At 46.2% G+C, this 17,173-nt stretch overlaps 1 protein-coding gene across 1 annotated transcript in view; it reads right to left on the bottom strand.

Moving 5' to 3' along the window:
- IL5RA (interleukin 5 receptor subunit alpha) overlaps positions 1-16,128 on the bottom strand; it is a 304,412-nt gene extending 288,284 nt beyond the window's left edge. Inside the window, exon 1 of the mRNA XM_069646215.1 lies at positions 16,056-16,128. Within this exon, the coding sequence (XP_069502316.1) occupies positions 16,056-16,128 (73 nt within the window). The remainder of the gene's footprint in view (positions 1-16,055) is intronic.
- Positions 16,129-17,173: the final 1,045 nt, after the last annotated feature.

Raw genomic sequence — 17,173 nt, 5'->3', positions numbered from 1 at the left:
TGAACTTTGAATGAACTCTAAAAAGTGTGACGGGGAGACAAGCTTCAGAGGCAAAGCGACATCATGTGGGTGCTAACTCAAGAGATTCTGGTCGAGCCCCATATGAGAGAAACTACAAGTACCAGAATGCCGTAGGAAGGCCAGCAAAATAGGTCAAAGTGGTCATACAGAGGATCTAGCAAACTCCCCGTAAAATCGAAAGACTTTGATCTACAAGCAGTGTGAGAGAAAGGAAAGTGAATCCCACAGTGAGAGTAAACATTGAGAAACCAAGGGAATTTAATCCTGCTAAAAGTCAAAAGGGGTCCAAGCACGACCGAGGGAGATCCAGGGGTGGAGTCACACCCAAGAACTAAAGTCAAGAAGGGTTAGCGCCCAGAAGAGGGAAACCCAGGGGTGAAGTCATCACCCTATGTGAAACTGTGATAAACTAGTGAGAAGGGTCAACACCCAAAATTGGGGGAAAAAGGGGTGACCCTGTCACACAGCAAACTTCGGAAACAAACTATCATTTGTTAAAGCAATTTTTGGTTTTGTTATTTGAACACATCAGGCCCTGAAGGCAGGAGACTTTCTAAGGAGACGAGACGTGGCCATTAACTGTCCTGAGAATTGCCATTGGAACTGTTGTCTCATGCTGGAGAAGCCCAAGATTGTACTGTGCTCTAAGCTCCCATCTTATCCTGTGTCCAAAACATGGGGAAGTGAGACCCAGGCTATCGCATCCTGACATATTATTTGAGAACACTTCTTTGTTTTCTTGAGAAATATCCCACACCCCTTTTTGTATTAGTTGTGAGGTTTGGCAATAAGTTTCTTATTATAGGCCCTTTTGGTTTGACACAACGCCACTAGGACTGCCTTATTTTTAATTTGTTGGTCGATGCTTGCCCCATCTTACATATAGGTTCAGATTATGCGTTTTTCCAACCTGCACACAGCATTCATTGTTCAATAAACACCCTTGAACTGTGATCACTTGTGACTGTCTTACTTGTTGTCACCATGAGTTCCTCACAGACCTCAAATCCAACCTCACAGGTACAGTGGAAAGACGGCAACCTGTTCTGTTAATGTTGTTAGACCTTTCAGCAGCATTCAATTTTGTCGACCATTCCATACTTGTCGACAGATTGAAAGGTCTAGCTCAATGTTCCAACAGAGCCTCAGACTAGATTGCTTCTTTCCTCGGACCTCGTATCTTTAGAGTGGCAGTAGAGAATGCGTAATATACACCAACCACCATTACTGCCAGAGTACCACAGGGATCATGCATAGCCCATCTCTATTTAATATCTATATCAGGCCTCTGCTCGACCTCCTAGACTGCTTGGGTGTCCATTATACCAACTATGCTGATGACACTCAAATGGTCCTAGAGTTGTTGGATGACTATTCTCAAGACTCAGAGATCTTTAATGGGGTCCTGGAAGGCTCCAAACCTCCTGTGATATGATATGATATGATATGATATGATATGATAGGTTATTTATAACACGCTTAATACCCAGAGGTTTCTAAGCGTGGATCTGGGGTTCGAACCTGCGTGGCTCAGTGTTGTCTTGCTTCCAAGGCGAGCATGTTGCCTTTGAGCTATCCTCCCTAGTGCTCAACAATGAGAAAATTGAGCTTCTCAGCCTATGCAAGCTTTAAAATTGCAGGCAGCAAGATTACTATGATCAGATGTATCAAGACCTTGGGTGTCCATTCGGATGCAAACTGACTATGATGTCCCAGGTGGCTCATATAGGCTCATCTTGCGGTTAAATCACTAAGCTTTTGAATCAAATTGAGCCCTATATCTCCATCACTGTGATGCTGAAAATGCTTTGGAGGGACAGGGCCTCCCTGTCCTTGTCCTGTAGTCCTTTTTCATTTGTGTTCTGTATTGTTTTCTGCCCAGAAGTCCATGTGGGACTCCTGGCAGTGCAGCTCTTCCTGTTTTTGGTTTGGTGTACAGACCCATGGGATACCCTCATGGCACCCATGGGTGGGGGTACAACCCTGTGCCCCTAGTGTATGGGCTGGTGGCAGCTCCATGCTGAATTTGACAGGTGCCCTCAGTCTCATCCATGTTGGGATACCCAGGCCCTGCCATTGGAATCAGTTGATTCCTAATAGAAAACAAGATGGCCCCTGTGGCCGCTTGCTTTCTATTGCCTGTTACCTTGTTTTCCCAAAGCCCTGGGAAGCCCTGACTCTGTCGCTTCCCCCTGACTGGCTGTTGGGTGAAAGTTCCATATATGGTGTTGTTGTGAAGTCCAGGCCAGACTGGCTGCAGCCTTCCCAGTGACTGTATGTTGTCGGTACACCCTGTGGGTGGGACCTGGGTGAATGGAATGTGTGACCAATATGCACTTCTTGTTGTGGCTGTCTGGTTTCTGGTATGAAAGACAAAGACTGAGACAGCCCTGCCCGAAACTGGCCTGAATGCAGTGTGTAGTGGTGAATGGCTGGGTACTTGTCCGAATCCACATTCCTTATTGTGAGTGTCTGAGAGGAGGAGGATGGCCTGAATGCACTGTGCCTGATTGGCTGACTGACTGCATGAATGCCCTTCTTTATGATTGGCTGCTGAGTGTGACCCAGCAGTGTGGATGAGAGACAGAATAGTATATCTGGGGACCTCTCACCACTGGAAATTGTTCAGAAGCTGTGTCTACACTTGAAGACTAACTGGAACTGCTGATCCTCGACACCCAGCTGGAAGAAGAAGACTTGCTGTTGCATTTGCTTTGACCGATCTGAAAGCTGCCGAATTCGTCGAAGACTGATCCGAGAGAGGATCTGGTAAGGTGCCCTCTTCCCGTGCTCCGAGGGACCATCGAGCACCGCTAACCTTCTCCGAAGCTCCCTGGAAGTCAGACCCTCGAAAGGCTGCCGACCGGAGACGGGGACCGCTGAGGAGAACGAAGTGAAGCACCAGGACTTTGCCGCTGTCGAAGTCCATTGCCATCGCCCAGCGTTCGGAGTATCGCCGAAACCGCTGGAGGCCCGTCGAAGCCGTGTTGCCCCAGAAGAGGGGACTGCTTGACGCTGTGCCACTGACGACCGGAGCCACCCGCTCTTTTGCCTAAGACTGTTGAATCGAAGGACTCCCTTGTCTGCACCATCGACTGCTTTTTCCCGCCGGAGAAAGTCGAGGACACCGACGCGCCGAGGAGAATCCGCCGGTGGGATTCCCGCCACCTGACACGAAATTCACCTTCTTCGACGCCTCTCGACGATCCGTGACTCCTGCTTTAAAGGGAGTCACTCAAGAAGGATCTGTGGACGCTTCTTCGAAGAACTCTGCTCCACCAGGTACGTTGGGGGGTAAAAACATTATAGGAGAGAATAAGACTATTGATCAATATATGGACTGGGCTTGTGCTGTATCTTTATTTTACAGGTTGCCCAGGTGGGGGGATCTCCACACAGAACTGTGTCTCGGTAGCTGGGCCAGTAATCTGCCTATTGTTTCAACCATCTTGCTTTCTTTCCTCTCTCTACTGTTGGTTTCCTCTTTATTGATCTGTGTGACATTTTGACAGTATCGTTGATGCACTTTAATGAGATCTAATAATATTTGTGGTACCACTGTAGAACTGTATATATTTACCATTGTTGATTTTCTGAGTACAAAGTGATTTATTGTGATAGTGTACATAACCTTGAATATTAATTATTAAAAGACTGTGGGCCTCATTACGACCCAGGCGGTAAGTTACCGCCTGGGCCGTGACTTTACCACCATGGCGTAAACTACGTTTACGCCATGGTGGTTGGCGGACTTACCGCCCCATTCCGACCTAGGCGGGGCGGTAAGTCCCCAATCCCCATTTACCCTTCCCCATTCCCATTTTTGCCCCATAGGGCATAATGGGAGTGGGGAAGGCGTTAATTACGCCACCGTAAATTACGGTGGCGTAATTAACTCCATGGTCCCTTAGCGCCATGGATTTTAACACCTGCTAAAAGCAGGTGTTAAAAGCACCATGGCGCTAGGGGACCTCGTAATCAGGCGGTAAGGGTCGGCGCTGTTAACGCTGCCGTAAACCCCTTACCGCCTGAGTTGTAATGAGGCCCTGTGTTTTCAGTAATACAGTGTGTGGACATTCCTTTGTGGGGGCTTGGGGACTACACTGTACTTAAGAACCACCCTGCATCACCTCCTGAGAAAATCTAGGCCTTGATTGCTCTGCCACATATTAATAATAGAGAATCTTGGATGGGGTCCTCTGTGCCTTCCCTGTACCATATAGAGAGCAGAAGTACAGACACCCCCTCCAGTATTTTACAATCAGCAATAGATTGCTTTTGGCCACAACCCTAGGAAATCCCAGACTTCACTATTGCAATAGACTTCTCATTGGGACTTCCCAAGCTAATCTCCATTCCCTTCAAACCACCCAGAACAGTGCTGTATGAGTGGGTTATGGTTTTTCTAAACGTAAACACATATCATCTTCTAGAAGGGCATCACACTGGCTTCCTGTCAGGCACTGGAATTCTCCCAAGCTTTTAGCACTCTCCTTCAAATGCTGGACCACCACTGCCACCTGATATCTCTCGTACCGCCTAACCGTTAATCACACAAAGCGGCATTTGTGTTCTAACAACAGCCATAAATTTAAGCACCCATGCACGGTTCAGGCTGGCAAAATATGGAGGAACAGGTTTTGACGTGCTGGCACCTAAAGAATGGAATGTGCTTCCTCTAGTGCTGATAGCCTCCCAATCCCTGACAGAATTTAAGAGAGCTATGAAAACCTACCTGTTTAACCTCGAATCAGGGTGATGAGCATGTGATGCCACAGCCTCCCCTGCCCTGACTCACTATTTTGCCTTCCTGTTTTGTTTGTCTTTTACTGTGTGTTGTGCGCCCTGAGGCCCATGGGCAAGTGGTGCTATATAAAAAATAAATAATAATATTAATAATAGGGATGTGGATCCGCCGCTGTTCTGACTCCAACTGGGAGCCCATGCTGGCTATTGTTCATTGAAGTAGGTGAAAAGTCAATGCAGTCTACAGTACCCTCTGGGTAACCCTCAGGAGGGCTACGGAGCCTCATCATCTATGAGCCATAGGTTAGCCCACACCCACAACTGTTTCCTTAAGCATGGATATCCTCTAAGGAGCAGGGCGATGTAGACTCCATAATATTTTCATGGGAGGTATAATGCACCCCACACTCTGTGACCACATACGCATAGATAAAGTGCCCTGATCCCAATTGAGTGCCCGTTGAAGGGTCCTGCACATCTTCTGAGTGTGTCATCCACTTTGTGATCTAAGGACAATGGAATACAGCAATCCGATCCACGTTGTGAACACAACACAGGACTATGTGGACCCATTCTTCTGTGCACACATGGGAAGACTGCCCCCCATCATCTGCGTGTTCATATGAGAAACACTGTAATCCATCTTCTATGTATACTAAAATAAACTTATTGAATCCCATTCACAGTGTGTGTCAAGGGACATTGATGTACCCCATTATTTGTGTCTAGCAATGGCGGTGGAATGCATCCCGTCCATTGTGTGTGTTGAATTCACAGTATGTTCCCAAGGAGGGCTTCTATACCCATCATCTTTACGCTCCACGTCTTCTGTACGTACCGAAGCAGGCATATAGCACACCATTTTCTGCATCTACCAGCTCCACATCCAGGGCCCAATCAATTTTAGGCAGCTGTCTAGGACTTTGCCAGCTGAAAGGTACACCAGGGTGCCATTTTCAGTATAGAGAGAGCAAATCTGGCATCCTTATTAGAGCAACGAGAGAGGTGCAAACATGGCACTTTGGCAGGGTTGGAATACATTTAGAAGCTATGTTTTGTCAAAGTGCTACCAGCTACAGGTTACATAGTTATAGCGTATAGGGGGAAGTGTTTCCATTTCAGGTTTTACCTGTATTTTCTGTGTCAGAGTCTCCAGCGCTACATCGTATGCTATGCTCTTGTGAAGCCCCGGATCCATGGCTGCAGAACATCTCCAGGATACCGTAATCTCCCCAAGCGCTGTCTCCATGACGATTAGGTCCGCAGGTGGAAGGATCTGGTCTGATGGCAGAAGACTCAGATTTAAAGTGAATTCCTTGGAGTGTGGTGTTTACAATGCTGCAGAATGGCCAAAACTGTGGTAGCAAGCCCTTGATATAAATAATCAATTATTTCACATATATGCATACAGTGTGACTACTTTGGTTACTTAAGCACAGTCAAACTTTATACCACTTACTATTCCTTATGCTTAATTATACTCTTCTGCGGGTGAGCTTAACACTCAGTTGTGGGTTGATGCATTTAGGCATCCTTGTATTCATGTGGTCAGACAACAGAGGGACATCAGATGTATTCAGGGAGAAGGTGAAGATGTATCTGACAAGTTTCAAGACACAATTAATACATGTACATGTATATGTTGGTTTATTTATATAGCGTGCAAAACCTTGAGGTATCTAGGAGCTTAAACGTGAGTGATTAGTTTCAGTGCTTCATGTAATCGAAAAGGAAGCGGTGAGAGGTGAATTACAACATCGTGAACGTGCAAAGGTAATACATCATACGTAAAGTGCAAAAGAGAAGTACATGGTGATCACATTCATTGGGTCTGACCCCATGTTGCAAGGTAGTAACAACACACAGATGCAAAGTAAAATCAGCGGGCAAATACATGGTGCCTACCTCATGTTGCAGGGCGTCAGCAGCACACAGATGCAAAAGTCCAGCAATGGGCAGATACATGGTGCCTGATATGTTTGGGATATTTCTTCTCTGTGAAAGATTGTGACCTAAAGACTCTGGGTAAGTCTCTCTTAACCAGGACTAATGTCTGGCAGATCGACTCCCAGGACCCCCCTTGTTAATTTGCATATTTAAGTAACTTTGGGTCTCACCCTTAGTTACTAGGGGAACCAGACGTGGACCCCTTGCTCACTATTCTTAGAGAGGCACAGCTCCTCCCTACGGATGAGGTCCAACCAGACCGAAACATGTGTCTGGGGATGCTGTTGGTACGCTTGTTCAGAGGAGAATTGCCTAGCATTTCGGTGCTAGACTGCCCCAGGGCAGGACAAAGACTGATGTGTTTGGGATATTTCTTCTCTGTGAAAGATAATGAACTAAAGACTGTGGGTAAGTCTCGCATAACCAGGACTAATGTCTGGCAGAGCCACTCGCAGGACCCCCCCTTGGTAATTTGCATATTTAAGTAACTTTGGGTCTCACCCTTAGTTACTAGGGGAATCCAGATGTGGACCCCTTGCTCACTTTTCTTAGAGAGGCACAGCTCCTCCTTAATGGTGAGGTCCAACCAGACCGAAACATTTGTCTGAGGATGCTGTTGGTACACTTGTTCAGAGGAGATTTGCCTAGCATTTCAGTGCTGGACTGTCCCAGGGCAGGACAAAGATTGATATGTTTGGGATATTTCTTCTCTGTGAAAGAAAGTGAACTAAAGACTCTGGGTATGGGTAGAACGAATGAAACGAGCAGTGTGAAGATGACGTATGTGTATGGATGATGAATGAAGAAAGGATAACGTGGGTAGAACGAATGAAAGGAGTAGTGCATAAAATGGTGGAGGGCATAAAATAGTTGAAGGACATGGAACGGATGGGAGTGCATGGAACGGATGGGAGTGCATGGAACGGATGGGAGTGCATGGAACGGGTTGGAGTGCACAGAATGGCGTGATGTACATGGAATGGTTTGGAGGGCATGGAACATCTGAAAGAGCTTTGAAAGGAACGGTCTGAGTGTTTGAAACGGTCGTAATGCACGGAACAGTCGGAGTACATGGAACGGATGAATTTCATGGAACTATTGGAGTGGACGCGATCTCAAGCACCTACAGTAAACCACCATATTCACTTCTCCACGCTTACTCTCTTCTTTACACCACCACTCAAATAGAACACAGCGATACTATGACGCCATTCGGTATAGCTGTTCTCATACCAACATCTGCCTCAAACTCCCCATCACTCTAACTAAATACTGCTAGTTACACACCCCCCAGCCAGGCGTTCTCCTCAGGCCCAACGCAACCACAATCGGTCTGGATAAATCCTGCCAGAACAAACACATACTATTGACCTCTCAACCACCACACCTACCACTAAGAAGCAGCTATTTCACGAATGCCGCACCAGCTGCACACATATCCGGTGCTCACATGCTCCTTTGACTCTCTCTACTCTCTCTACTGACTTGAACTTCGGTTCCCAAGGGCGTTCAACCTACCAGCGCCTTCAGACCATACCAATGGTACATAAGGCGCTATATAAATGCAAAGTGACATAACATAACATAACATAAGTCTCTCTTAACCAGGACTAATGTCTGGCAGAGCGACTCCCAGGACCCCCTTGTTAGTTTGCATATTAAAGTAACTTTGGGTCTCACCCTTAGTTACTAGGGGAATACAGACGTGGACCACTTGCTCAATATTCTTACAGAGGCACAGCTCCTCCCTACTGATGAGGTCCAACCAGACCAAAACATGTGTCTGGGGATGCTGTTGGTACGGTAGCTAGCATTTCGGTGCTGGACTGCCCCAGGCAGGACAAAGACTGATATGTTTGGGATATTTCTTCTCTGTGAAAGATAGTGAACTAAAGACTCTGGGTAAATCTCTCGTAACCAGGACTAATGTCTGGCAGAGCGACTCCCAGGACCCCACTTGTTATGTTGCTATTCACTCGCCAGTGATGAATAATAATGTTTGCGCTGTTCATGACGTTCTGAACCATGTCAGAGATATGGATCACAGCACAAAGCCTGCTAGAAATTCCACTAGTACTGCTAATGTTGCTACATGCTCGCCACGGGTGAATAATAACATTTGCGCTCCTCCTGTTCTGCAGAGCCCTGCAAAAAATGTGGCTCACTCCCTAAAGCCTGATAAAAATGTTGCTAGTATTGCTAATGCTGCCATACGCCCACTTAACAATAATGTTTGAGCTGGGCCTGTTGTGCAGTTCCCTGACAACAATGTTGCTCAGTCCGCAAATCCAGCGAAAAAAAGGCTAGTACCTGTGTTAATGCTGTGGAATGCCCTCTGCTGCCAAGAATTACTGCCTGTATTGCCAATGCTGCTCACCACTCTGCTGCCAATCCTGTGCCTGCACCAAATCCAACCAAAGCAGTGGCTAGCATGGCTCATAATGATGCCAGCCGCCCCACGACAGTCACCCATAGCCTTGGCAAGGATATAAGGATCCTTATGCCCAATAGTGTCACTGCCAATGCCACTGCTCCTCTATGATGCCTCTAAACCTGTCAACAAGACCATCTGCCCGACAAACCATAACATTGAGCTAAATGTACCAGACTCTCTATCTGGGTCCCTCAGCCCTAATTCAAATAGTGTGAAACCTACAGGCCCCTTGCTTAACCTCGCCTTGATCAATGACCGCTCTCTACCAGCCCATGTACTGAACATCCATGACCTCCACACAGCAGATAACCTGGATGTCCTTGCCATTCTTGCCCATGGGCTGACCATCACATTATTACCTTCTCTAGCCCTCTCTGCCAAATTGCTGACCATACTGCTAATTCGATCCTTAGCATGCAGTTCTCACGGTTCCATGTAATAATGTTGCCACAAAAATCTCACCATACAGAAATATTGCCGAAAAATGGCAGTTTTTTGTGGCGACATTATTGCATGCCCCCGCAAGCCCCAAATGTTTTTATTTTTTTTTTATTTTATTTCTTTCTTTTTTTTTTTTTTGCCCCTGTCCCCATATATATGGTCACCCAAATAATATCGCCACAACCTTTTCCCGGCGATATTATTTACGGCGACCATAAATATGGGGATAATATTACCTGATACGTTCTCACAAACTTACTAAAGATCGGATCCTACCATTCCTCGATGCCCTCAAACAGGAGCACCTCTGCTCACATGACCCCAACACCCTAGCAGATCGCTATGCTACAACCTTAACCACTGCAGTAGACACCATTGCCCCTCTAGCACCCAGAAAAGCCAAACCGACAAGACACACAAACTCCTGGTTCACCCCCTCCTCCTGGAACTTCAGACAAAAAAACTACTTGCTGAAGCACGCTGGAAGAAAACTCCCTCCAACACCCTAAGGATGGAGTTTAAAAGAGCCTCTAAACTTTATAAACAAGCTATCACTCAAGTCAAAGCAACCTCCTTCAACATCAGAATATCCAATGTTGAATCTAACACCAAACATCTTTTCACTATCCTCAGGGGACTGGAAGCCCTACCACCACACCCTCCACACTCACCAAAGACATAGCATGATGTTCCAACATACAGAATGCCATGTTACTGAAAATCAACACGCTACACAAAATAATTCTCTATAAACGATCCTCCTTTAGACCCTCTCACATGGCCACCGCAGTCCCTCCCCCCTACAGCCATTAGCCAAGACAACCCTCTCTTTCATTTCTGAAAAATATCCAAAGTGGAAGATTTACACATCCTTAAGGGCCTGAAACCTTCAAGATGTAAAGGTGAAAAATGGCCTGCTACCCTCATCAAAGACTGTGCTGAGGCATTGCCACCTTTCATTACTGCCTTCATTAATGCTTCTTTCACAACTGGCATAATGCCGTCCAGCCTTAAAGAAGCCTCCTTGGACCCTGTCCTCCCCAATAACTACTGCTCGATTACCACAGTCCCATTTTCACTACAAATCCTGGACAGAGCAGCCTATATCCAAATTCAGCACCACCTTGAAGAAAACACAAATCCTGGGAGTTCGCCAGTCTGGCTTCCGGCCAGGCAATGGCATGGAGTCAGCACTGCTAGACATGATCTCGGATGAAGGAAGACCTGCCCTGCTTCTCCTACTAGATTTATCCGCTGTCTTTGACCTAGTGGACTACAGCATTTTCTCCCACCATCTCTCCACCACTGCATTCTGGTCACCAGAAGCTACAGCCTGGATCGCCTGTTTCTAAGAGGGCAGGGCAATGAGAGTATTTGCAGAGAATGCCAGTGCCTCCCCACCCCCAATCAAATACGAAGTTCCACAAGGATCATGCGTCCCTCCCATGCTATATAACATCTTTACTAAGCCCTTACACCATATATGCCGATGACATACATATTCTCCTGCGCCTCTCAGGAAGCTACTCAAACAATGCCGAAACTCCGATTGCAGCCTACACAACCATCCAATCCTGGATGGCAATGCACAGCAACTGTCTGAATGACACAAAGCTCCTCCTTGTCGGTGTTACGCTCACCTGGTATCTACAGTGACGCCACCCAGCCGGGTTACTCGCTGGTATGCTTCTCAGCTTTGCCCTGGTGTGGTCTGCGGGGAAGGTTCTGCCTGGAAATACAGGAGGACTGTGTTCAAGACTGACTGACTGGGGTAAGTATAGTCCCTCCACCCCCGTATGATTTCAGTCCCTCTGGTGCCCTCTCCTCACCTTGTGGTAGAATTAGGCGTTCTCTCGGTCCTGCCTTCTTTGAAGGGGTGTGTTGTTTTTCATGGGTTAGTGCGGTCCAGTTACTTCACTGACGCCGGCCTGTTTGATATTGTTCAGGTAGGTCTTATTGCTGTTCTTTAGTTTTGCTGCTATCCTGCACGCCTTTCTTTGTTTAAAATGTCTCTTTTTTCACCTTTAGGTATGTGGAGCTTCAGTGCGGTAAACTGGTTTGGTTGAGCACTGCTGGTAAATGATGTCGCATTAAGAGCGCTATGAAGCGGTAAGTAAGCGCTATGCGCAGCGCTGCAAAGTCTTGCCTTTGCTAACCTGTGTTTTCCTTCCTTGTAGGTTGCGGTGTTCTTCAGCATGAGTGGAATGTCCGGAGGTGTGCCAGCCGAGAGGCGACCAGCCAGGTAAGCCTTTTGAGCAGTTCGTAATTTGTAAATGTCTCTACTGCTTTCTTCAATGTTGCCTCTATCTTCCTCTTTCAGGTCGTTCTGTACGGGAGGCGTGCAGATTCGAGGAAGCTGTTCTCAGTAGCTGTGAGTGTTTAAAGATGAAGACTGCAGGTAAGATGCTGCTGCTAATGATGCTCCTATTGTCTCCTTGCAGGTTCTGCTTCTCCGAGGTTCGAGGGAATAGCTGGACACGGTGAGTGTCACGTTGCAAGCTGCAAAGTAACGCGAAGCGTGTTGTCTTGCTTGGGTGTGGTTTAAATAGCCCCAACAAAATAGTCCAGGTAAAGTAGTCCCTAGGCTGCCACACCCAAAACACAAGACCGCATAGCTTGGTTCTTAGGAACCAAGCTATGTGGATGCCTCCATGTTGGCTGACAATACAATAAAGTAGTTCCCAAGCACATTGTTTTTCATGGTGTATGAGTCTGGCGCCATAGGCGCCAGGACTGGCCCCATGAGGGCTTTTGAAGAGGATGCCAGGCTCTAGAGGCCCGAGACCTGACTCCACCTGGCAAATGGGTTTGCCAGAGAGGGTTTTGGGCGAGGGTCGTGACAGTCGGACCCTCAACAGTTCTAAATAAACCCGAGTCTAATTATGCATCCTTTAACATTGATGGCACCCAGATCCCTGTCTCCACAGTGGTGAAGACCTTGGGGTATACCTTTATGCCACCTTATAACTGACCCGCCAAGTGAACGCCATCTCCCCCCGGGCAGCATACACCAAATTGATGAATGCCTCTAGACCATTCCTATCTACAGACAGCTGTCTAACTATTGTGCACGCAAATGTCGGTGCCAAACTAAACTATTGTAATGTACTCTGGATGTATAGGCACCCCTCTGTTAGTGCCATCACTGTAAAGTGCTTGTACTATTGCAGCAGCCCTAGCATGGTATATTCCTGGGTTTGAGCATACTACACCATCATCAGTAAATGCAATAGTCATGTTTATCTTGCTCAGGAAGTCCCTAACTAGCAAGTTCACTGGGGTATCTTTTGAAAATAATAATGGGGCTGCTACCTTTTGGGTACCTATCTTGATGGGTAAGTCTTCTGTAAACAGAACCAACATTATTGCTCCAGAATACCCCTGTGCATCCATTACTTTTCCTGATAAGGGAAAGTGACCTTCCTTTATACAGGACAGTGTAGCTCCTGTGTCTACCACGAAGGTAAATGTTTTACTACCTACCCTTATGCCTACCTGGGGTTCCTCTTGTGGGTGGGCAGTGACTGACAGGCCTGGGCATGTCAGGCATGTCTGTGGGCTGTCCAATTGGGGATAGGTGTTTGACCCAAGAAGTGAAAAAGCACTCCCTCCTAGTACACTCACTCCAATGTAAAGGGTTACTGTACCATGTGGCAGTGGGTCCTTGTCCCAGGGCTGAAATGAGGTCTGTGGAGCTTGCTGCTGAATATACGTCAGTGTGGAATTTGGACCTGGGCTCTGCATTTGCTGGTGTGGGGGCATCGGATACTGATACTCCAGTGCTTGTCCAGGCTTAGCGCTTGTGGGGGGCCTCGGGCAATATTTTGTTTGCAGTCTAACTCTCTTTACCTGACTAGGATGTTGCACGTGCATCCCAACACTTGTTAAGCCCTAAATACACTGATGAATGTGGGTAGGGTAAAAGTTGGAGAACAATAGCTTGCACATCAGGACAAAACATAATTCAAGCCTTCAAAGAAACACATTACATTCCTTATACCAAAGCCCCATCTGTTCAGCACCTCCGGGTAATGAGATGCCTCCATTAACATGGTTAGATCGCAAGAGAAATATCCTTCAGAGAAACACACTCCAACATTACATTTTGGCATAAAACACAATCTTCTACAAAGATATAATTGAAATGATCACATGCTAGAAGGTTGGTATTTCCAGAAAACAGCATAAAAAAGGAAATAATTGCACTTAAGTTCCAAACTCTGAACTAGGTCTCCCATGAAGCCTACCATTTTCCAAGGCATGAAAGACCTTGCAAACAGAAGAAGGCTGTCAGCCAACCCTACTAATCATTGATTAAAGGTTTTACAAAGGGGCGTATGAGAAATGCTCACATGGTATTGTGCTGAAGCAAACAGAAATGTAATGGTCCATTTGAATTAGCATTATTCATATTTTAACATAAGAATGTGGCTCTGACTGTACAACAATATGACTTAAACGCAAAAAGAAAGGTGTTTTAAAACCATGAGAGTCTTCTCTACTGAATGTCTAAACATGATTTTTGTAGATGCGTTAACAATTGATAAAATCATAAATGATAAAAATGAATTCACATTTCATCGCACATACTCTGTTTAGATGTCTCTTAATTTCTGAGGTTTGTGGGAATACAGAAATCCATATTTTATCAAAGTATCATGTTGCTATAAGGAGGTATGGAACATATATGATTTTGAGCTAAAAATTGTCCAAAGTGTGCATTCTGCATCCAGTCATGTATTCAGAAATGTGATCGACTTATTACAATTAAGTGGTGTCTTCTCTGGGAGTGCCTGCCTATTGAGCAAATTAATTGGAAAGACTTGACCAATTAAAAAGTATAATTTTACAATGACATATTGTGGGGATATTACCCATTATAAAAGCTGAAACACACAGGGAATTAGGACAGATATATGATTTTGAAAACTGCCAAAGGGATAATCCCTGTCCAAATGAATAAGTGCTGAGCTTGGATAATATCTTGGGGTGAAGGAACCTTGTCCATGGGGAAGCATCAGGCTGATTTTACCTGCAGCTGACCTGGTTTCCTAAGAGGGAGATTACAGACCAGATGAGCCCAAAGGACTGTGAATTCCTTGGAATCTCTTAAGGATCCTTGCTGGCTCTGTGCCTTAAAAAAAATATTCAAAAGTATGCATGAACATTCCACAGCTATAATTAGATATAGGTCCTCTAGAACAATTTATCTGCAAAGTCCCAGGTGTGGATGGACAGAGAGGGGTTGCCACTAAAGGGGCCTCATTCCAAATAGAATATTTTTGCATTTCAATGTGAGATGAAAGATTGCTTTGTCACTATATTTAAGCCAAGTAAAATCTGATTTGTTGCAGAACACATGTAGGCTCATTATGAGTTCGCAAGTCTGAAGAAAATGCCAGAATAAATGACGGTAATTCCAGTACCGGCTCTTGTTCTGGACCAGTGCATGTTACGCTTTTAGACAAATAATCAAGTAACCAACAGAATCCACTAACCTGGACAGGCAGCTATGAAGAAGTTGTTTTGAAGAAAGCGAAGATTTCCCTGTAAATTCTACCTACCTCTGTCCAGAAGATATTCAGGAGTAGAGGGGTCAGTACTCCCAGGGAAACCCTCTGGGGAAGAAAACCCTGAGCCGGAGCATGGAGAGTCAAGGGTTCTGACCTTCGGAGAATGGATTGGAGTGTTACGCCAATGCCAGCTTTCGACGTTCTGGATGGCGAGCAGAGTAATGACTGGGAATGTTCCACAGATTAGGTTACACTAAAAAGGTAAAAAGTAACAGGTAAGAGCAGATCTAATTTGAGGAAAGGCAAAATAAAGTCCACAGAAATACCACCCACCTAGGATCTGCAACAGGTAAGTGCAAGGTAAGATGCAGGTATAGACGGAAGGCTTCCTAGTAAAGAGGATGACAAGTAAGTAAGGGATAAGAGTTCCTAAATGGCAAAAGGACTGGTGCCAATTGAATACCTACGGAGCCGCTCCACTCTCAAGCCAGTCCGGCGAGAAAACAGAGAGAGAGTACTCTGATGAGCAGCGGGTTTAGAAGAGGCGAAGTTCCTGTAAACAGGTGAGACGGTTTAGTTTGAAAGTATTGAGCTCTATAGAAGAGTCAGAAAAATATCCTTAAATAAATAGTTACGGAACTCAAGTACCATGAGGTGGGAACTGTATGAAGTCTGAGAAACGTCAGCAAAGGAGACGGCTTGAGCGTGAGTACAGCAATAGTCTGGTGCAGATCCTCTGAGAAATTCACAAAGTAGGCTCTGATAGCGGAGAGTCGCTGGAGTAAAAAATGACCAGATCTAAGTACCCACAAAGAAAGGAAGATTAGAATTGAGATATGAAGTAGAAAACAATCTGCAATCCTAGTAAGCGGCAACTTATGAAGCGTCTTTCCTAAGAGTAGCGACGCACTGAGACGCTGCTCTCCGATCGCTATATGCGGTCACATGATCACCTGTCAACGCCAGGAGTGTGCATGCAGAAACTGCATGGTCAGCCAGAGAGGAACGGGGAAATCCATCGGCCATCTTAGAAGTACCCACGAACAAGGAATGGCCGCGGTGCGAGAGAGACCAGTGCCAATAACAGGATGTAACTGTTATTGGCACTTACAGAGGCGAAGAACCCGGTTTACCAGGATGCAGCCGATAGAAGCGCCTCATCAAGCGGGGAGCATGAACCCGCAGAGCTGGTTCCCTGGACCGGTCCGCCAGAGCGTAACCCTTCCAATCAACCAGGAACTGAAGGCGACCCCTGTAGTAACGGGAATCGCAAATGCTGGGTACCTCGAATTCAGGCCCAAAAGCAGTAGAAACGGGAGGAGGATGAACTACAGCGATCCACTGACAACGATCAGGAACACACAACTTAATCTGGGACAAGTGGGATGGATCCTGGACCAAGACGGAGGCAGCAAAAGGCAAACTGCAGCAGAACCCACCAAAGACAGCACCCTGAAGGGACCAAAAACCGGGGAGATAGTTTCTAAGGAACCAAGTGACAAGGAAGAAAATGGGAAGCCAACCAAACAGAGTCCCCAAGGGCCAATGCCGGAACTGTCCTTCGATGACAATCAGCATAACTTGGTCCAATCCTGGGCAGCCTGAAGAGCCTGATGGGCGAGACGATGACCAAGTTGGATGTCAGCAAGGAGACTGTCAGCACCATGACAACGGGAAGAAGGTGGTGTCACAGTCGGAACAAAAGCTGGGTGGTAACCATAGGAGCAGTAAAAAGGACTAGTCTTCAGGGCAGAATGAGTGGCGATATTATAAGCGAATTCAGCCAATGGCAGGAGTTACACACAGTTATCTTGTGCAGCAGAAACAAAACAGTGCAAATAGCCCTCCAACGTCTGATTGAGATGCTCAGTTTGTTCATTCGTCTGCGGATGGTACCCTCTGTACCGCCAAATAGGTGCACATCTTCTGCCAAAAAGTGAGGTATACTGAGATCCCCTGTCAGACACTATCGTGTCTGGCAAACCATGGCGAGAGAAGATCTCAGAGATAAATATCCAAGACATGCGGTCAGCATTGGGTAATTTGGGTAACAGAGTGAAATGAGCCATCT

This window comes from Ambystoma mexicanum, chromosome 2p (assembly GCF_040938575.1).
Source record: "Ambystoma mexicanum isolate Mex_15411 chromosome 2p, UKY_AmexF1_1, whole genome shotgun sequence".
NCBI lineage: Eukaryota > Metazoa > Chordata > Amphibia > Caudata > Ambystomatidae > Ambystoma > Ambystoma mexicanum.
This window is presented reverse-complemented; position numbering and strand designations above follow the sequence as displayed.